The following is a 22283-nucleotide window of genomic DNA, read 5'->3' as shown; positions in this document are numbered from 1 at the left end:
TCCAGACTCCAATCACCAGTTCTACTTCCCTGCTGGCCCTCTCCGCCTGCCCTCTACACCTTCCCCCCCCCCCTGAAGTGTTCAGTGGCTCCCCACTGCTTGCAGGACAAAGTCCAAATGCCCCCACATGGTGTCATGGCCTCCAGTTCCTTCCCTGGCAGCGGCATGTTGGTAATTGGCACTAATTCCACCCAGTGGGCCCTGTCTCCACCTGACCCTGATTGTCATTGCTTTCCGTGGAACTCTAGGCCTGCCACCTCCAGGGCCCCTAATTAGCCATTAGTGCCGTTGCCCCAAGATTGTTAGAAGCTCTGGGGTGTTTGTCTAGTCTTGCTGAATTTTTCACAGGAAAACAAACAGTTCCCAAAAAGGCACCCACCGGTCACGTCTGCAGAGCTGGAAAGAGCTAGAAGGGGAGGATTAGTGTAATCTTTGGAGACCAGAGGGGCCCTTGCTGTTCCTCTAGGGCAAGGTAGGGCTGACAACGAAGAGCTGCCATGCTGGGGGCCTGTGGACTGGGGACTTTGGCCAGGGGTCTATGCTGGCTTTGTTTTGGAGGGTGCTATGAATTTGTCATTTTGGCCCACATCCACACTCTTCACTCTGCCCTCTGTGGTCCAGCCATTTGGTCTAGCAGGCGTAGGGCTGCCCGACTGTGCTCTGGGTTCCACCTGCCCCCCCAGACCCTGGACCCAGCAGTAGTACCCCTTCCCCCTTTTACATTGTCCATCCTATCAGCTGCATCCCTGTTTCCTCGAGTCTGGGACACACACACACACACACACACACGCCAGCTCAAGTTCCCTTCCTGACCAGCTGTCGCTGGTGCCTAGTGGGCCTCTGGAAGGGAGGCTAAGCTGTGCCTTCTCCCATCCCACCTGCCATCAAGCCTTTCTGCTACCTCTTTCTGGTCCCCAGAGTGCCATTTCCCTACAGTCTGCCCGCAGCTGCCTCTTACTGTTTCCTTTCCCTCACATAAGCATTTGCTGAGCACCCACCCAGGCTTGATGTCTCTGTTGGGGAAAAAGGGTGATTCCCCAGATGTGTGGGGATCAGCTGGACAGCAGATTCTCTAGTTGGAAGGTCTCCAGTCAGGGCCTGCAGGTCAGGGCTGGGTTCTACAAGGCTGCACCCCACCTCAGATAGCTGCTGGTCGGAAGTCTGGCCTCTGGAGCGCCAGGCCAGCAGCCACATTCATCTCTTGGACTGATGCTGAGACAGCTCAGAGTTCAGGGAGATGTACTCCCTGGTTTGTTAGGAAGGACATTACAAAGCGTTCAGATGAAAAGGTTTCAGGAGGAGGGGTACAAAGCCTCTTTGTAGGAACTTCAGATGTTCCACCATCCAGAAGCCTAGACCCCCATCCTTCTGGTTTCTGTGGAGGCCGACACTCAGTGAATACATTGTTGGTCATGACACCTGATTCGATTTTCAGCTCTTTCCTCTGAGGCTGAGTTTGGTGTGGGGAACAGTCCCAAACCTCTAACCATGCCCTGTCTTTTTGGTGACCAGCCCATTTCTGAGCTGCCTTAGAAGTCGCCAGCCACCTCTTTAGCATATGAAAAGATTTTTTTTTTCTTTCATTTCCTTTTTTCTTAGTACATAGCCCAGACTGTGCTCTTGCTTCCAACCTCCCCAGTGCTGGGATTATGTGTGGGCGTGCCACCAGGCCCAATTTCAAAAGCTGCTCTTGGGCTACCGTGGTGGCTCAGTGGGTAAAAGTCTTTGCCGTACATGCCTGAAAACCTGAGGTTAGCTCCCCAGAACCCACACTGAATACCAGAAACAGTAATCCCAGGCACCTACCGTGAGCTAGGAGGTGCCTCTTGGGGAGAGATTGCCAGAGGGAGGCCTGAGTCTCCAGGACCTGAGGCCTTGGGTAGGGATCACTTTCCTTTTGTGGGCAATGTCTATCTGGGAAGTTTTTCTTCAACTTATCCACTTGTGTTCCCTGGCCCCCCAAGAACCAGTAACACCCAGCTCTGAGCCCAGAAGCATCCTGCTTAATGTACTAGAGCTCAGGTGAGAGGCAAGATTGTTTGCCCTTCCCTTCCTAACCCACGTGACCCTGACAAATATCCCAGCACCTGGACATCAATGCCATAACGTTGAGCTGGGTGTAACACAAAGCACAGTTTATGGAAGTGCCCACCCCACCCTCACCCCACCCCCTCTGCACTCACTTCTCCCAGTGCTGATCGAATCAAGGCTTTCATGTTATTACTCTGCCACTGAGTTGCACCCGCAACCCAAGCTCTTACTTTGGTATTACCCACCAGGGTCTCAGGGTCCCGATTTAGTTCTGCCCTCTCCTCCATGTGTGAACTTGGCTGAGCAGCCCAGCATCTGGGGCCTTCAGCTCCTCATTCGTGATATGTGATATTCAGATCATAGATCATGAAAGCCTCCCTGGCAGGATTGTTGTGAAAGTCACTAAGATTAAATTTGATAAAGATAATGTGTGCTGAGTGCTGAACGTGGCACCAGGCGTGGGCTACGTGCTCAATCAGTGGTGGCTATTATCATTGTTAGGAGTTGTAACTGTAAGTAACCACACGGCAGGGGGCAAGATTGATGTGAGCCTCTATCACCTGGGCCTTCCGCCCCCCCACACTGCCTCCAGGCCAGAAAGTCATTTGAATTGCATAGGTGAAACTGGGCGAGAAAGTGACTTGCCACTGCTGGTCCCCAAGGTGACTGGCCTAAGCCTTAGTCCTTTGGGGATTCAGACAGGGTATCTGTGCCTTAGTCTAAGGGCCTAGGCTGGCAAGTCGGGTGTAGAAACAAGAAGTGGCTTCCAGGAAGGCTTTACCTTAGCCAGGCTGGTTGGTTTTGGCAAAGGGAGGGGCCCAAGGGAGTCTAGGAAGCTTGTTTTCAGGATCCAGGGTGGCATGATCCTGTGCATATATGTGGTTTCCAGTGCTTGCTCACCCCTGGGGAGAGCCAGTGTCATCACATGCCCCCTCTTTATGCACACTGTGAGACTCGGGCATCTCCCCTTTGATTTTTGAAGCAAAGAGTCCCCCCACCAGCTCCTCACCAGGAACTCTTGAGTTCCTATTGCTTCTGGGAGGCTCTGGAGCACTGTTTAACTGTTCAAACCCCAAATAGGGTCCCTGTCAGTAAATATAGAACCCTTCCATATTCTTTCTTTATGCTGTTAAAATGGTATCAAACCTGCCCTGAATAGCACATACCCGTTCCCTTCCCCCTCACTGCGCACCTGTTCCCTGCCCCTCACTGCACCCCTCTTCCCTGCCCCCTCACTTCAACCTGTTCCCCGCCCCTCACTGCACATTCGTTCCCTCCCCCTCACTGCGCACCTGTTTTCTGCCCCCTCACTTCATCCCTCTTCCCTGCCCCCTCATGGCACACTCCTCTTCCCTGCCCCCTCACTGCACACCCGTTCCCCGCCCCTCACTGCACACCCGTTCCCTGCCCCCTCACTGCACACCCGTTCCCTGCCCCCTCACTGCACACCCGTTCCCTGCCCCCTCACGGCACACCCGTTCCCTGCCCCCTCACGGCACACTCTTCTTCCCTGCCCCCTCACGGCACACCCGTTCCCTCCCCCTCACGGCACACTCCTCTTCCCTGCCCCCTCACTGCACACCCGTTCCCTGCCCCTCACTGCACACCCGTTCCCTGCCCCCTCACTGCACACTCTTCTTTCCTGCATTCTCACTGCACACCCCTCTTCCCTGCCCCCACACTGCACACCCCTCTTCCCTGCCCCCTCACTGCACACCCCCGATTCTCTGACTCACCAAAAAGACAGAAACCCCAAATTCAATCTTTCAGTCTGAAATGGGATGAAGAGGTTTACTGGGTCCAGAAAGGGTTAAAAAGGGGGTGGGGGTGCTGGGCACTGTCCTTGGTACCCACCCTGCCCACATCAGTCAGGGCCTCAGGTTGTTAGAGAATCTCAATGTCATGGTCAGAGGCTCAACATAGAGTCACAAAGGCACAGAAACAAACAAAGCTGAATCTAGCCACGGTTTCTTTTTATGACTGTGTGAATGATAACCGAGAGCTGGTACTGTTGCCGTTTTTAACCCTCTCCTCTGCTGGGGACGCCATGGTGACTGTGAGTGGTAGGTAGAGGGAGGCAGACTTTGGAAGCCTAGTTCTAAAATCAGCAGGGGGGGGGGCAGGGGGCTGGCACAGGTCTGGGGGTTGCACATAGTCCCTACAGATGCAAGGGAGCCTGTCTGGCTGGTTCTCCTGGCTGAGAGGGGTTGCAACTGCAGGGTCCCCAGTGGAGCATCAGGGTAGGAAGCCCTTCTGTAGGGCTGCTTCAACTGCCTCCTAGCTTCTGTCTTAGTCCAGGCAGTGATGGCTGTGTCCCTTTGGGTCCTGTTTGTGACAGTATTTGAAGATGATCAGGATGAAGTCTGGAATCTTTAGCCTTGCCCACAGCCTGAGCTATGTCCTGGTGAGTGGGAAGGGCAAGGCTGGGCCCTCTGCCAGGTGAGGCTTGACCTTGTTTGTGTCTCTGGATGAGGAGTGGGGTTCTGGGAGCCAGCCCTGCCTTAATACTAGGTGGAGAAGGCAAAGTTGGGTCCTGTAGTAGGAAAAGTGCCCTGCCCCAAAAGGTCTGTCAGCCGCAACTAACTTCTATGTCTCAGACAGAACAAGGTTCACATTCTCGCTCCCCAAGGCTCGGTTATTCAGATTATCCTTTGTGCATAAGACAGGACCCCAAATCCCAGCTTCACAGAGACGCTATGAAAATTAAATGCAGCGCCCTCAGTGCCTGGCACAGTATAAGCGCCACATGAAGTGTTTAAATATTTATAACACGTACATCAATATCTGAACTGTATGTGTTAAGCTGCCTGGCAGTGGAACCTGGGGTCTTAGCACTGAATCTATGGCAACAAGACTGTTCTCAGCTCCTCCGCCTAACAAGATTGGTGGTGCAGCTGCAGGCCCCGCTGGTAACGACGTGAGGGTCGAGCAAGGCTAGGCCTGCAATCAGTGGGGTTGGGGACCCAGTGATACCACCTGGCCTGGTTCTTCATTTGACCCAGCTGACCAGTAAGCCAGCCTCCCACGCTGTGTGCCGTCAGCTTCACCCTGGCCTGCAGAAGTCCAGATCTGATGACATAAAGGACAAGTTTTTTCCCAAAGTGTTCAACATAGGCTTTTTTGAGACTTCTCTGTGTAGCCCTGGCTGGCCTGGAACTCACTCTGTAGACCAGGCTGGCCTCGAACTCAAAGATCCACCTGCTTCTGTCTCCCAGGTGCTGAGATTAAAGGTGTTCGCCACCCCTGCCTGACTAGCATAGACTTCTTTTAGGAACTCTGGACTTAGGGATGGCACTCAGTGACAGAGCACTTACTGCTGCAGCATGCATGAGGTCCTGGGCTCCATCCACAGCCCAGAAGGAAGGGAGAGAGGAAGGAAGGAAGAACAGAAAGGAATTCTATCTTGGTGCTGGGGATTGAACTTGGGGCATCACACATTCTAGGCAAGTGTTCGGCCACTTAGCTGTAGCCCAAGCCCTATTGTTTATGTATTTAAAATAGCTTCTGAGGGCCAGTAGAATGGCTCAGTAGATACAGGCACTTGCCACCATGCCTGATGACCCAAGTTTGAGTCAAAGCACCCAAATGGTAGAAGGAAAGTAGTGACTCCCACAAGTTGTCTTCTGGCCTTCTCACGTGTGCTGTGTGGCTCACATGCACATGTACTCACGCGGGCGGTTTACATTTTGACTGATACCTTCCCAGCAGTCTCCTGTGTGTAGACAGACTTCTGAATGCATTACGCACACATACATAGTCATACGGCAGCGTGCCTACACCAGACAATGCCGTATGTTTACGAGCTATTTTTAACTTATTGTGCGAATCCCCCGTTTCATTACCTGTGCAGCATTGTCGGTATTTTTGTCACCTGTTCTGGTTACATCGTCATCATTTTCATTGCTGGCACGGCTTCCCCAAGTACAATATGATTTAGTCGTCTTTTGTGGCCTTGCTTTCAAGCATCAGGCACAGCATACGGGATAAGTGGTACACTCGGAGGCCCGTACTTCATGTGACCTGTCCACGTGCTGAGACCGCATGGGGCGGCCACTGTTTCTCCCTGCTTCCTTGGGGTGTATGGGCAGTGTCACCTGCAGTGTGTCACCCGCAGCGTATCACCGGCAGCGTAACGCCTACGTAGAAACAGTCCCATTCATCAGCTTCAGTGCACTGGATCTTTTGAGAAATGACTGACCCATTTTTTTTGTAGCATTGTGTATTTGGGTGGTGCTCATATATGTGGGGGTGCACTTGTACCATGGAATGTGTGTGGAGGTCAGGTTCTCTCTTTCCACTGTGTGGGTTCTGGGAGTACAGAATCAGGCCGTCAGGTTTAGTACCGATGCCTTTACCTACCCAGCCACTGTAGCAGTAGGATCCAAGGAGATTTTCCTTATTTATAGACCCCCCCATTTGAAAAAGTACCACCGTGTCATTTGTTCTCAGAGTGTCTAAAACAGCACCTTTATACGCAATATTAATCTATACTGAGGCACCAAATACTTTTCAATGAACTGTTCTAAATGGCTTGTCCCTGTAGTTCCAGCTGCTCATGAGGCCGACATAGGAAGGATTTGGATACACCTTGGGCAACCAAATAAGACCTCATGTCTAAAAAATAAAACAAATACGTACTTGCTAGGTGCCGTTACCATCATTTCAACAGCAGGGTTTAGGTTGCTCAGACCTCCTGGTGTGTATAGTCTCGGAGATAACCTCACCTCTTGGGAGGTGACCTCACCTCTTGGGCTGATGAAGCACCATGAACATGAGTTTCTATGGTGACAGTCCTTAGAACACCCAGGCCCTTCCAGGTGTGTGTGGCCATTTGCCCCATTCTAAATGGCTCCAGACAGCTGTCCCGAAGATGGAGGGCCTGCCGTTGGGGCAGTTTCTTTCCTTCCAGTCCACTCTAGCTCCTCACTCCAGGCAGCTGGCTGAGCACCCTGCATAGTGTAGTGGGGTTGGTGCGTCAGGATGCCAGTGAGAACCCACAGGGACCTAGGCAGAGGCATCTGGGCTTTGGTCTTCCCGTCTTTGAAAGCGTTTTAATTTTTTTGTTTTTTTGTTTTTTTTTTTTGAGAAAGGGTCTCATGTAGCCTGAGTTGTCTTAGCATGTAGTTGAGGATGGCCCTGGACTCCCAGTCCTCCTGCCTCTGCCTCCCAAGGGCTGGAGTTACAGCAATGTTCCACCACCCCTGGTTTGTGCAGTGCTGGGGATGGAATTCAAGGCTCCTGGGCAATGGACAAGCACTCTGCCAGCTGGGTTCCATGTCTGTCCCTTGAAGGCCTTTTGTCAGGCTTCCTGGCTCTTGGATGTGGTCTGGGAGGGGGACATGTGGCACTGGTTTCCTGGACATAACTGAAGTATTAAGAGAACATTCTTGCGGGACACAAGATCCAGCCTCAGAACAGATATACACATAGGTAGCCTACGGGATGCACCATGGGAGTGCTCTTGTGAGGTAAGATGGGTATCCCTGCTGCCTACCCTGGCAAAGGATGCTCCATGTCACTTCTTCTGAGGCCTGCCCTCCTGGATTCATGTTTCTCCCTTCAGAACAAACCCCTCCTCACAGCCCACGGTGCCAATTCCTCTGGGGACCCCACACTATCTGTGCCTTTCCCAGCGTCCCACTCATCAACACCTGTAGGGCATGAACCTTGTGCGTGGACCTGGCTCATGGTGCCAAATGTGTGTTTCTGTGTCTTGCCTCCCAGAGCTTCGGCATATTCCAAGGGAGACCATACCTCACCTTGTGGGTGGCAGTACTAAAGGGAGCTCCCGTGTGTTCCCTTGAGGATTCCGTAGATAGTTGTGGTGGCACTGGGAACCATAAAGCAGGCAACCATATTCATGGCCTGTGCCCTGTCTGACAGGGGTGTCTGGTGGGGGCAGTGGCAGTATCGCATCACACAGAGCAGAGGACAAACATAACCCTGACAGAGGGGAGGAAGAGGCAAGGGCCCGCAGTGGGGTTTCTCCTGGGTAAAGGCGGCAGAGCAAACCTGCCTTGAAGAAGTGGTGCTTCTGCTCGAGTCTGAAGGACATGCCGGTTAGTGAGGAAGACCACGTGGTCACATGCATTCCAGCCAAGGCCCAGCACTTAGTAAGATCCTGGGGCAGAGGCAGAGCAAGGACTAGACACTGAAGGAAAGCCAGTGCGGCCCAAGTGCAGAGCGGAGAGAGCAAGGCTGTAAACAGGAGGCAGATAAGAAGAGAGACCAGCGAGGGAGGGGGTCCATCCCGAGCACCCCTCAGCATGCAAAGGGGTTGTGGTCTTCACTCAAATGCAATGGGAAACCTTTGAAGGCCCCCTAGGTTGGCAGGGGTGGGAGAGATGACATCTTGCAGAGATCCGTCAGCTGCATGCTGTGAACTAATTGGGGGCCTAGCTGGTATGGGGGACACTGCTGTGGGGCCCATGGTGTAGGCAAGGCATGGTAGTAACAGTGTGGCTGCCGGGCGGTGGTGGCGCACGCCTTTAATCCCAGCACTTGGGAGGCAGAGGCAGGCGGATCTCTGTGAGTTCGAGACCAGCCTGGTCTACAAGAGCTAGTTCCAGGACAGGCTCCAAAACCACAGAGAAACCCTGTCTCGAAAAACCAAAAAAAAAAAAAAAACGTGTGGTTCACACAGAGGTGATAGAGGGGAAGTTTATAGCTCAAACACCTTTGGGTAATAACCCTGGGGAGGGGATCATTGAGTGGGGGCGGAGATAGGAGAAGGGTGCCTGCTGAGTTGGGGCCATACTAAATGTATCATTCATTGAGAAAGGTGTGCTGGATGCCATGCGCGGTGCTAAGAACCTTCCTTGGTCTTCACAATGGGGCACAGGTTGTCTCTTACCACTGACGTAGGGGGAGAAAAAATAGAGGTTAGAAGTGCAAAGTCCAAGGCTGCCTCCAAAGGGGACCATCTGTTTCTGGCATGCCCAAAGCCTGTGTCCTATTGACTGTCCCCAAGCTGGCCCCTTCCCTGTGCTCTAGGGGCTGGAACACACATCTGAGAAGAGTGACACACAGGGCACATCGTCTGAAGGCTTAGACTGTTGTTGCCTCTGATCTGAGTCAGGTGTAATTTCCTGAGCCCAGATGGATTGCAGGCTGCAGAATGCGTGAGGCAGCCAGGCCCCCAGAAGCCAGTGCTCCACCGTAGATGGCAATCCTGCTCCTGGGAAGCCCATCTGGGCAGAAAGCCAGTGGCTTCCCCCAGGCCCAGGCTCCCCTTGCCAGTTGGAGAGGCTGCCTTACTCTTTCTTACACATTTTTCTTCGTTCATTCTTTTTGAATACTGACTGCTTAATTTTCTGTATTGGAATCTGAAAACAAAGACCAAACTCATAAAAGGAAATGGAAATTATTCGTTATTTCCCTCTTGATCTGAGATTTAATAGAGCAGCAATTCTATTTGACATGAAGCATGTTATCTTTTGGTAGCCCTAATCTCTAAGGAATACTGTACACCCCTGCCAGTCAGGCATGCTTCAGACATGTGAATTTACCTGGGACTCATTGTGGCTTCCATCAGTGGCGCTAAAATAGGGTGTGTACACATGGGTAGGTGTGTCCCATCCTGCCACCTCTCTGATTCCCCTAGAGAAAACTCTAAAAGGCAAAAGGTAGAGGAGACAAACTCCAAGAAACCGCCCCCCCTCCTCCCTTTCTGCCTGAAGTAGGCACCTAGCTACCCTCAGTCCTTCTTGGCACCTAGAGAGCAGGCAGCGTTGAGTTCTCTGCTGGAGAAAGTGGGGCGTGCATACCCCAGTATGGATGGGCTACCTGCCCCTCTTCTCCTCTTCCTTCACCTGACCAGAGCTCACCCTACTGTCTTCAGTCCATGGGGTGACTGCATGCCACTTCTGTCTGCAGACTCTGTGTCCCGGGTCTGTGGGTGGAGGATGGGACAGTTTTTGTGAGCTTTTCTTCTTATTTTCTTCCCTGGACCTACAGCATGGATGTACCATCTATCAGACGGTTTAACAAGACATGTGCACCCTGTCTTTCAAAACCCTGCTTACAAGCCAATGAGAGGGTTCGGCCAATAAAGGCTCTTACTGTCAAGCCTGCTGCCTTTGAGTTCAATCCCTGGAGCTCACATGTAGAAGGAAAGAACTCATTGCCTCTCCAAGTTGTCCTCTGACCCCCTACACACGATAAGTGTTAAACTTTAAAAACATATATCCCACTTAACTGCCCCCCCATCTCCAAGCAGGAGTCACCCTGCCCAGCACTTTGACAGGTACATGGCCCTGCCTGTCCACGTGTGTTATCCAACCTACGCTGGCATCCCATACACACTGGGCATATGGATGGGCAGGTTTTGCTAGGCAAATATTCTATCACTGAGCCAATTCCCTGGTCCCTAGTTTCACTTTAAGTGATCATCCATGGCTGCTAGACACTATACCAAACCATGCAGGGCTTTAGGAGAATCACGCAGGCTTTTAGAACAGGGTGCAACAGATGCCACTAATAAAGACGGTGCTGGGCACTGAGTGCTGCTTTTGTAGCAGCTGCGTTTCACATGAATCTCCACTAATTCTCCAAGCGATGGTGAGCTCGTCATAGACATGAAAACATCTAAGACTTGGACTGGCTTGGGCAGCCTACTCAAGAGTCCACCCAAGGGCTCACCCCATCTTGTCCCAATCAAAACCTTTGCCCCAGCATCATGAGCCACTGACTCTGCAGGAACCAGGAGCAGGGTTACAGGATCATCAAATTGGTGACTGAGTGCTGAGTGACATAGACTCCAAGTAATACCAAGGATTTCCAACATGTAATAGCAGAGAAAGACCCAGTCCTGGCTGGAGGCCACTGTGGACTGAATATTTGTGTCCCCTCAACCTGTATTCTGATGCCCTCACCCATGGGACACTTGGAGGTGACGTCTTTGGGAAGCGCTAGACATACAGGCAGTCACAGGATTGAGCCCATGTGGTGGGGCTGGGGACTTCATAAGAGGATAAAGAGACCAGCGCTCTGTCGTCTATCTTTTGGGAATACTCTAGAAGGCTGCTACCCATCTCCCTTGCCACTGTGGAAGAAGCTTCTGTGACTTGAGCCAGGAGCCATGGTACAATCATATCAAACTGAGCTGCTGTAGACAGGGCCTGCGGCTGCACTGTTCTCTCCTAGGGACTTGCAGGAAACCAGTGGAGGTGGCTAGGCTGAGAGAGAACAAAGAACAGAATCAGACTGGCCAAGAACCAGCCAGGGGGGCATGTGTGAGTGTGTCCCGGCTACACCCCCATCCCCTGTGAACCCCAGGTCTCAGAATCAGTCTGTGCTGTGTCTCGAGCCAGCTAGTTAGGACGTCCCCAGGTCCTTGCTGGAACAGAGCCAGCCCTCAATTGCTGTGGGTAGCAGGCAGACCCTGGGGGAAGGGCTTGATTGCTCTGGTTGTTGACGCTGGCTCACAGTCTGCAGGATCTCAGCCTCCGTTTCTCCATCTTACCAGGGATCCCATCACATATCTCCTCCACACTTTGTGGCCAGGGTCTCTGTACCTGGCACGCATAATTGCTCCATAAATGGTAGTCATTGGTATTTTAATCAGGCCTGATTTTCAACAGCTGTGGGAGGGCAGAGCGCTCTGTATTACAGGGTGAACTATAAGGCAAGCCACAGCAACCTCTGGCCCCTCTGAGACCTAGCCCTGAGATGGTGGTCTAGCACCGTGGTTCTCAACCTATGGGTCACCACCCCTCTGGAGGTTGAATGACCCTTTCATAGGACCGCCTAAGACCAGCAGAAAATACAGTTTATATAACAATTCATAACAGTAGCAAAATTATAGTTATAAACTAGCAGTGAAAATAATTTTATGGCCGGGGGGCACCATAACATGAGGAACTGTATTAAAGGGTCGCAGTATTAGGAAGTTCAAGAACCATTGGTCTAGGAGATGAGCTGCCAATCCCAGGAGAGGCTTACTGTCCCCAGCCTGCAAAGATCCCAAAGCCAGGGCCGGCACTTAAGCAGCTGCCTCTCCCATTAGACCCTGGGAGCTGAGGGCACCCCTAGGGCACAGTCTGCAGAGACCCTGCCTTGATTTGCTTGACCATAATGCTGCAGACTCAGTACCTTCCTGAGAGCCGGGAAGGAAGCCCTGTGCTGCCTGGGACCTGAGAGGGGGCTTCCTGTTAGCTCAGAAAGACTTGACCTGAGAGCACATTCCACTTTGTTTAGAAACCCAGAGAAGTGATATCGGATGGTGGCCAATCCAGGCCCCCACGAATGTGTCATAGCTTCCCTCCCGAGTATGCTGGCTCCTGCCACTCCTGCCAAGCTCAGACTCAGCCACCCAGTCAGGCTGGTGACACATGCCTAGAGAAGCCAAGCTGGTGACATTTCCCTCTCCGTGGAGAGATATGTCTCTTGCTCAGTTGGCAGCCTGCAGAAAAGGCCAAACAACAGATCTGTCCTTCCCTCAGTGGAAGCCCCCACCCTGTAGGGACAGGAGCCTCTGTACCCCCCCCCCACACACACACACATGAAGAAAAAATAGCCATTGCTGAATCACACACCCCTGGTAGGCTGGGAAGCAACCTCAGCCCCAACAAATCCACCTCTGCCACCCAGTGTTTATCCTGGCCTTCCCCACCATTGCTTGTTGCTGTGTCTCTCGGGAAAGCAAAGTGTGTGTTTAGATGTTAGGACTTAAACAACTCAGTAGAAGAAAAAACACTGGAGCCTGTGGTCTGGCTATTTATGTCAGGAGGGAGGAATGGGAGGGCTCCGGAATCATTGCCCTCCTCCAAGTTCTCCTTTGCCACACACCTTGGACAGGGGTTTCCACACCCTCAGTTCCACACCTGCGCAGTGAGCTTACCACCTTACTGATGAGGTCCTGGAACCCTCACACGAGAAACGTGGCACCAAACACGTGTGCTTAGGCTGTCGCTCATATTTCCCACCACGGCTCCTAACCTGTCAGGCCCACGTGGGAGTCTCTGGCCTGCTCCTAAGCGAGTGTGTACTTTCTTTGGGAGAGGACCGTATTTCCCACCCACATCTGCAGGTAGCCACAGTCCGCTGTAGGAAAACAGCGTCTCCTCCTGCCTTGTTTGCCTGGATCCTTCCCAGGTATTAGGCATTTGGGTGATTTCCAGTTCTTTGCTGCTAAACGCTCTGGCACTGTGGGGATCTGCTAGCTGGTTTTGAGGTGGTCCTCTCACAGAGCAGAATCATGGGATGCGCAGTCTGCAGCCTGGAGATCCATCCGTGAGACAGCTACAGTACAAAGGCATCCAAAGCTTCCTCGATTGGCTTTGGGGAGCCCTGCCCTTAACTCAAAGCAAGCTGTCCTCTTAGAAGATGCCAGAGCATCCCTTGGAGACCACTGCCCTGGCCCCGTAGTCCAGGCGGAAGCGGCCAGAATATTGACACATATGTGTCCTTTCTCTTGTAGAAAGTCTGCACCAAATGCGGGATCGAGGCCTCCCCCTCCCCTGGCCAGAAGCGGCCCCTGTGGCTGTGTAAGATCTGCAGTGAGCAAAGAGAGGTAGGGATTCTGAAGTGGGCGGGGCTTGGGTGGGGCAGGGGCCACTGCATTGAGGTGCTGGCAGGAACTTCTCCAGAGGGAAGGTCCCAAGGAGGACTGCCCAGGATGACCTCACTCGTGGAGAGGTACGAGTCGGCCCGGTTCTTGGGCTTTGGGGCCTGTGGTTTCCATGGGTAGCCTCCCTGTGAGCCTGTGTACATGTGACAGAATGCGATGGATGTCCTCTGAGTATGTGACACCCCACTGAACTACTGACATCTGTCCATTCGTTTCTCCTTTCACATCCCCTGTGGTGGGTGTCATTTTCCCCCTTCCGGTGGGGAAACACCGGAGGCCAGATGGCCTGTGCAGATGGAGCTTGTGGTAGGGGGATGGGTGAGCAATTGAGGGCAGCCCCAGCCCGCCATGATGCTGCCATCCACAGTCATTTCTGGTGCCAGTGTTCTGTGGGTGGAGCTTGACTCCTTTCTGGGGAAGTAAATCATGCTGGGGGCTGTGATAAGGCCCCCGAGGGGATGGGGCCTGGAAATGTCTCTCCTTCCCCCAAACGTGGGTTTTCCTGTCTGTCCAAGGTCAGGATGGAACCTGAGCAGGCCAAGGCAGGCAGCTTCCGGGGAGGCAAGTTTTGGCCTTTCAGTTATTTTGCTTGGCACTTTTTACCTGAGTTTATAAAATGCCTTCTGTTTTGGAAAATTCTGCTGTCCTCAGATATCTCTGTGCTGTCATTCCATCCTCCTCTTGGGCATCTTAAGTTTTAGCCCCCCTCCTTCCCCAGTCCATCCTCTGCACTTCTAGATTCTTGAGCAATTCCTTTCACTGAGTCCTTGACTCTGTGGGGCAGAGCCAGGCATCCCGGGTGTGGGGTGAGCATGGAGGCATGCATGCCCCAGCCCTGCTGTGTGCATTTGCCCCTCTCCTCCAGGCATGCTTTCTCTCACATGCTCCTGTTTTGGGACTGGGTCCTACGGTTTGCACCCCTCTCTCCCGGGTGAGAAACCCTCTCTCTAGCCTCATTTTTAGTGACTTGGCTGTGGTCCCTCACCTCCTGTAGGAGGCTTTAAGTTCTCATATCGAACAGGACCAACTTCCCAGCTGTCTCCACCCACTGGGCTCCATGGGTAGCGCATTTGGATACTCAAAATAGTAAGCAGCTAGGCACAGCGGCACACATCCGTAATCCTAAGCTCTCAGGAGGAGGCAGGAGGATCATAAGTTGGAGGCTAGCCTAGAGACTATCTAGACAAGATCATATGTATAATTTTTTTTAAAAAAAGGAGTAAGTAGTTGAGCCTCTGGTCTACTGAGGTATACATCTTGGTTTTAAGCACAAACAAGCTTCCATGTTGCTTTTAAATATCTCTACCTGTTGTTGCTGGGCATCTAGAAGACAAAGGTGCAGGGCGTTGGTGTGTGAACTGGCATTTAGACCTCCCTGGAGGTCCCTTCTCCCCAAATGGTGATGATCATGGCCCTTCATGGAATGGCTGGGTAGGGGCAGGTGTTTGCAAGCTTAGGAAGTGTACCTACTGACTGTCTCACACTCCAGAAGTGTTAGAAGCTGCTCCTTCCTCAAAGTCAGAGCCCCCTCTTTGAGCCAAAGTCTCTCTGGTCTTCAAGGGACCCCTTTTAAAACACAGATAAGATCCCAGCACTCAGGAGGCAGAGGCAGGTGGATCTCTGTGAATTCGAGGCCAACCTGGTCTACAAAGTGAGTTCCAGGACAGCCAGAGCAAATAGTGAGAGAGAGAAAGAGACAGAGACACACACACACACAGAGAGAGAGAGAGAGAGAGAGAGAGAGAGAGAGAGAGAGAGAGAGAGAGAGAGAAGAGGAGATACGTAAGGAAGAAATTTCTCTAAATGGCGTCTTCACGAAGGATGCTTCTGGGTAAAATAATGGTCACAGATGAGCTGAGATATTGGAAGTCAAGTTACCACAAGGGAAACCAAGTGAATGGGAGGAAAGGAAGATTCCACAGCTGATCAGCTCATCACAAGTTAACTACACACGCCTTAAGAGTCCTGAGCTCCCCGACAGACAGAGGGACATAGGGAGGGCCTCTTAGCCCATCCTAACCTCTAGGATGCCCCAGACCCAGAAAAGTCTAGAATAGCTGCAGATGAATTTTCTTCTCTTTCCTAAGGCAAGGAACGCGAGGCTGTGCTGTATGCTATCAACTTGTCCTTGAATTTTAGGAGCCGATAAAGCTTAGCAAGATGGACAAGGTCCCTCTCTGCGGCTCCAGGCAGCATTGGCTCAGACACTCACTGCGGGTGAACAGGGTCATAGACGGGGTTGTGAACACGCTGGTTTATCATCTGTGGGTTCTATGCCCACATACTGGAGTCTGCTGTCTGCCATGGCAGGGAGTGGGGGCAGGGCAATGGGTCTCCAGATGCCTTTTTTCTCTTCAAGAAATATCTAATCATAACAAGGAGAGAGTTAGAGAGAAAGGACATTTAAACTGCTGTGTTCTAAGCCCTGAGTGGAGCTGCTTTGGAGACTGTGATGGGAATTTGGAGTTCTGTCCAGCATTGGAAGGCAGATCGTGACAGAAGAACTTGGGTTGCTGATGGACTGTCTTGTGCCACTCTGCCCGGGCAATCTTATCTCCCTCTCCTCCCAGCTAGCTTCCATCAGCCCTTGCTGTAATTGCAAGTCATTTCTCTTGAGTGGGCCGAATGCTGGCTGAATGTCCTAGGGCGGGCAGCTTGGCGTTCCTGTCTATCTAATGCACGTGTAGCGGCAATGTGCATCTCCGCCTGTCAGGTTTGGAGTTTGCCACCTCATGCATTCATTCACTTGGGCACTTGGTGCATGTTTATCGAGCATCTTCTGGGTGCCAGGCATGACAGCTCTTATGAGAGTGAGAGAGAAGCCACAAACACGGGAAGGTTCGTCCTGTAACTTCGCAGTTGGTGATAATCCGATCCAGGGAAGTGGGCAAGAGGTAGTGGGAACAATGACCCCTATCCTTCACAGGGGCCGGGGCGGGAACCCCTGAGAACATGACCTTTGCGCAAAGATCTGAGGTATACTCGGTGGCTGTGGAGGGGAAGCATGGTAGAGCACAGGGGAGGGGAAGTGTGTGCAAAGGCCCTGAGGTGGGTGTGCATGAGCGGGGTGACCAGGGTGAAAGGGGCAGGGTCAAGGTTGAGGAGAGGTTAAAGATGCAGAGGGAGGTCAGACTGTGGTAGTTGTATGCTCCATTGAGAGACTCAGGCTGCTCTAGTCAGGAAAATGGTGGGTTTTGGAGGATCTTGAGTATCGGAGTAACATGTCCTAAGCTCATGTTCTGGCTGTTGTGTGACATAAATTGTAGGTTACAGTCGCAGCATGCTTTGTTCTCCATGTTTAATATTGCTCAGGGTGCCCAAGTTATCTCTTGGTAGCCTTGCAAGTGTTCATACACACACACATACACACATACATATACACAGACATGTACACGCATATGTACATACATGCATGCACAGGCATGCACACATGCACATAGAGAGATGGAGGGCGTGCACTAGCTATGTTGGTGGGATGCACCTGTGAGCCCAGCACTTGAGAAGTAGAGGCAGGGGGATCAGAATTCAAGGCAAGGCTTTATGAAGCCCTGTCTTAAAACAAAACAAAACAAAAAAGGTATATTTTACTGTTTTTTATAACAGTTAATGTGGATAATTGAGGAATGGTGACAATACATAGAAACGTATAAAGACGTACACACAAAAGCATATTCTGAGTCTCTGGAAGCAACCACTATAAATATTTCAGCATATTACTTCCAACCTCTTTGCTGGTTTACCCCCTCTAGTTTGTCAAAACTGTTTTAAATTAACGTTCTATTTTAAGTTATTTCACATGTAATCAAAAACTCTGGAGATGGAGTCTCAATGATGTTCTGTCTCAAACAGCTGGCCCTCTAGTTCAGGACGTGTGAGCTATGTTTTGTGACAGTATCTCATGTAGCCCAGGCTAGCTTCATATTTCCTATGCGGCTAGGATTAAGAACTTTCTGGAACTCCTGATTCTCCTGCCTCTACCATTTAAATGGTTTCCAGTTCTTCTCTAACTAGTAACTATGTGTCGTTCTTTGATGACATGCCCTTGCAAGCTGGGACAGAACTCCCACCCTGGTGCATGGGAAGCCAGCAGTCGGCTGCCACCCCCACTCCCCTCCCAGCCCCTGCAGTGTAGATTATAGCTCACAATAGATTCCTAGGCCCAGAGGACAAGAGAGCTCCACACAGCTGGGACATGGCTATCCAAAAGAGACGATGGAAGAGAAAAGACAGAAGCCACACTGAATAAGCAGGAAAAAGTACAGGCAGGGTGGAAAAGGAACTAAATGAAAAGTATTATTAAGGTATTATTGGTCTATGAAGTTCAAGTGACTGCTAGCCATTCCTACAGCAGGGAAGCTGGCGGTCACCAGAGGTGGTCACAGTGGTTGCCTTGTCCGTTGTATATAGATTTTTTTTTTATTTCCTGGTTGGTACTTCTAAGCCTCTTGCCAACTATCTCCTGTTTAAACTGTCACTTGAGATTCTCCTGCCTCAGCCTCCCAAGCCCTGGGATTTCACGTGTAACCTGACTGCATCCCAGCCGTCCTCACGGGTCTCCAAGCCCCCTGCACCCTGACAAGCTACTTTCCTTGCTGAGGAGTGCAAGATTTAAGGAAACAAACTGGGCCCCGGTGGACTTAAGAGCACATTGAATGCGCTCAGGGAGGGAGGGAGAGACTTGATACACTCCAAGCATGTGACGAAGACTGGCAAGCTGAGGAGGACCAGGCTGTGCCATGCAGAGGAAGAGGAAGTGGGATGGGAATCGGTGCGTGGCGTGCAGCGTTCTCCCAGGGGATGGTAGGCACTCAGGAGAAGGCTGCAGCAGGCTGAGCTTGCTTTCTGATTTAATAACCAGTTGAAACTTTATTGTATTTGACAGTTAATATTTTTACTGGCAGCACTGGGTAGGGGGTTGCTCAGTGGGTAAAGTGCTTGCTGCACAAGCCTGAGGACCTGAGTTCAAATCCCCAGCATGCATGTAAAATGTTGGGCGTGTTGCCTGGCTGAATCCCAGTGTTGGAGGACAGGGATAAAAAGATTCCTAGAGCTCACGGGTCAGTTGGCCCAGTCCGTCAGTGAGCTCCAGGCTTGCGGAGAGACCCTGTTTCAAAACATAAGGAAGAGAGTGATAGAGGAAGGCCCTGATGTTGACCCCTGACGTCCTGCGTACAGAACCACATACACACACACTTTTGTGTGGATAAGCCTAGAACAAGCATACAGTATTTAGACATTTGATCCAGGAAAGCTTTTCAGTTATATTTTTGATTATTGCTTTATGCCCACCACTTCCTCAAGTCGCTGTCAGCTGCTTTCCTGTTTCCCTCCAGCCCGGAAAACCTTAAAGCTTTCCACCCACAACACTGATTTCTTTGTTTTTTTAAAATGTCTGATTTAAATACTTTGCTAGATTTTACGTTGATGTGTGTGTGTGTGTGTGTGTGTGTGTGTGTGTGTGTGAACAATCAAAATAGGAAAGAGCCTTGAGGGCTAAGGATGTAGCTTAAGTGGTTGACAGTAACAGCACGTGCAAGATCCTGGGCACAGTGCCCACACTGCAAACAAATTATATACATACATGCGTATGTACATACATGCAAACAAAAATAAACACATTGGGGCTGGAAAGATGGCTCCGCGGTTAAGATCATGCATGGGCTGCTCTTGTAGATGACCCAGGTTCAGCTTCTAGCACCCAGGACAGGCAGTTCAGGACCGCTCGTAATTCCAGCTCCTGAGGACTTGTAACATCTCTAGCATTTGTAGGTACTTGAGCTGTGTGCATATACCCATACTCGCACACATAGTTCAAGAGAAAAAAATAAGTCTTTAAAAAATAAGAGAATCTTGACATCTCCTTATGGAGGATGGCCACAGCGGCATTCATCCATACTTCTAACCACTCAGGAGGCTGAAGGAGGAGGATCGCTTAAGTTCAGAAGCTAAAGCCTTTTTTGAACAGCATAGCAAGACTCGATCTCAAGAAACGTTCTTTTTTTTTTTTTTTTAAGATTTATTATATATACAACTTTCTGCCTCCATTTATACCCACACGCCAGAGGAGGGTGCCAGATATCTTTACAGATGATTTGGAGCCACCATGTGGTTGCTGGGAATTGAACTCAGGACCTCTGGAAGAGCAGACAGTGCTCTTAACCACTGAGCCATCTCTCCAGCCCCTTCAAGAAACATTCTTAAAAGACATTTATGTCTAGAGAACCATAATAAAAGTGATAGGAACTAGCCCCTGCCCAAGTCAAGCCCTGCTCATGACCACACCCGCCCTTGAGTGCAGCATCCTGCCTTCATTTTCTGGGCCTGGCTGCTTTTACTGAAGATGTGATTCTGGAACTGACCATATCAACGCATGCAGACGTATTTGTCTGTCCTGTCTCTGTTCTGCTGTGGACCCTCCCCCTCTGTCTTCTTTCCTTTCTCTCCCACTGGTGGATTCAGGGTCTCTGTTCCTTTGCCATTCGGAACAATTCTCCCCTAGCCGCTCATGCGTCCCTGAGCACAGAGGACGGAGTTTCTCTCGGGCCATGATATGTGCTCATGTTCGACCTCTTCATGTGGCTCCCAGGTATTTCCCAGGGGAGCCAACTGATGACCTAAGAGCAGCAGGCATGGGTCCCTCTCCAGCCAAAAGCTTAGCTGTCCCTCTCCTCGATCGTGCCCAGAGCAGACTCGGCTGCTGCCCCCTCCTCCCATTTCCCCCATGTTTGTTTGTTTGCTTCCAACTTTCAATCCTCCTGCCTCACACTCTTGACTGCTGGGTTTTAAAGAAGCACCCCTGCTCGCCGCCACCTGATTTGTTCTCCAGACTCTGTTTCCTGAGTCATTCTTTATCTTTTCAAGACACTAAATGCTGTCCATTTCCCCTGAAACCTGGTATGCATAGCCATGGAGTTTCCAGGTTTCCCATGGATTGATATCTCTAGAGCAGTCCCCAGCCTGCTTATTTCTATGGCTGTTTTACAGCGTCACGTTCCCCTGTTCATTAGTCTTCAGAGAGAGGGACCGGGGTGGACCTGGAAACGATATGAAAACTTCTCACAGTCCTCTCGGCTGGGAAATTTTGCCTGTAACACTTTGCATCTCAGAGGTGGCATCTGTGACCCTCTGTGACCACTGGAAAGGAGCAAGGACCTAGCGGGCAGAAGCCCACTCTGCACCATCTTCTTGGCACTCCTTGCCTCTGTTCTCCCCTGTGGGAGCCTGACTGAAAGACATCCACCTCCCAGTTGCAGTCTACATGGCCAGCCTGACTGTCTGGGAGTCTGTCATCTCTTGAGAATAGTGGCAGGGTTGGCAGACAGAAGGATGGTTCTGTGTGCCTCAGAGACCTAGTGCTCTGCCGGTCCCCTCTGTCACCTGCAGTATAGTCCCTGCGGGTGGTCTCGTGGGTATGTCACTTGGGGTTGGAAGAGACTGCATTGGGGGCTTCTAAACATGAGACCAACGTAGCAAATGGAAAATTCATTTATTGTTCAGCCTTTCTTCCTCATCCATTCAAAACAAAACAAAACAAAGCCCGTGACTCACCAAAGTTGTCCTGCAATCAGTGGAAAGGTTAATTAGAATCCAGATTCCCCCGGATTCTAGAAAGCAGAGCCCCAACCTCTACCGGGTAGAAGGCATCTGGAGCTTTGTATCCAAGGCAGAGAGCGAGGAAGGGGTGAAGACCAATTTGTAAGTAATTGGAAGCTGATTAATACAATTAGAGCACTCTTCTTCAGCCTGGCCTTTCTCCTGTGCTTTCCCACACATCCTGACGAGACCTGGGGAGAGCCTGTGCCAGACACGTGCTGAGGCTCCCACAGTGTTTTACAGAGAAAGGGGCTGGGGAGGTGCTTGTTGATCCAAGGGGAAATTTGCCAAGGAAAGACCTGATCATCTCAGAGCATCTCCCCAGCAGCGTGCCTATGATCTGACTCCCTAGTGATCCTGACTGGGGGCCCACTGAGGCTGGGGTAGACCCCCTTCTCCTCTCTTTCCTGTTTGTTGATTGACAGAAAGGGAAATCTGTGACTTGGGGGAGGGAGGCGTGAAGCTCGGAGAGAGCACCTTTTGCTTCAGTCCACTGGGTCTGGAGGTGAGTGGTACCCCAGCGGGGTCATTCACCCCCCCAGCAGAGCCACCCCTCCTCCGGACCTCACAGACCTGACAATGGATGGGAGGACTCAGGACTTCCTCCTCCCCATCAAATTGCCCTGTGACTGCTGAGCCCAGAAGCTCAGCACCTGCCTCCCTGGCTGGCAGCCTGTGTCACTGCAGGCTGCCATCTGCCTCGCCATGCTGGGTGTCTCCATTGCTTGCAGTTTGGATTTTTGCTGCAAACAGCTTTGCCTGAGGGCCCCTTTCACAGGCCCGTGAGCGCACTGAGGAGTGGGTGGCTGGTGGCGGGACAGGTGGCTGCCTGCGTACCCTACCATCTGTGCCTGGCTTGCTCTAGCTGCTGTAGCGACATTCCTGGGGGACCTGGATGACCACACTTCCTCAGCATGTTGTCGCTCACCTCCCACACTGCTTTGGCTCTGTCAAACAGCCCCTGTCGCTGCGATCTCCTGGCCTCCCACACGGGCACAAGCGGCAGCAGGAGGCTCCTGGCACCCACCAGGTCCCAGAGCAGTTTGTCTATCTGGTCGCCCCCACCAGTAGGCATCCTCACAGACAGACT

The 22283-nt window shown here is 51.5% G+C and overlaps 1 protein-coding gene across 4 annotated transcripts in view; it reads left to right on the top strand.

The window, feature by feature from the left end:
• Positions 1 to 22283, top strand: part of Rph3al (rabphilin 3A like (without C2 domains)) — a 138844-nt gene that overhangs the window by 73269 nt on the left and 43292 nt on the right. For 3 of the 4 annotated variants that reach the window (XM_057775140.1, XM_057775142.1, XM_057775139.1), the window contains exon 5: positions 13451 to 13543. The exons of the other annotated variant lie outside the window; for it this stretch is intronic. In XM_057775140.1, the coding sequence (XP_057631123.1) occupies positions 13451 to 13543 (93 nt within the window). The remainder of the gene's footprint in view (positions 1 to 13450; positions 13544 to 22283) is intronic. 4 annotated transcript variants of the gene reach the window in all.

This window comes from Chionomys nivalis, chromosome 7 (assembly GCF_950005125.1).
Source record: "Chionomys nivalis chromosome 7, mChiNiv1.1, whole genome shotgun sequence".
Lineage (NCBI taxonomy): Eukaryota > Metazoa > Chordata > Mammalia > Rodentia > Cricetidae > Chionomys > Chionomys nivalis.
Note: the sequence above shows the minus strand (reverse complement) of the source record. Positions and strands in the feature narration are given on the sequence as shown.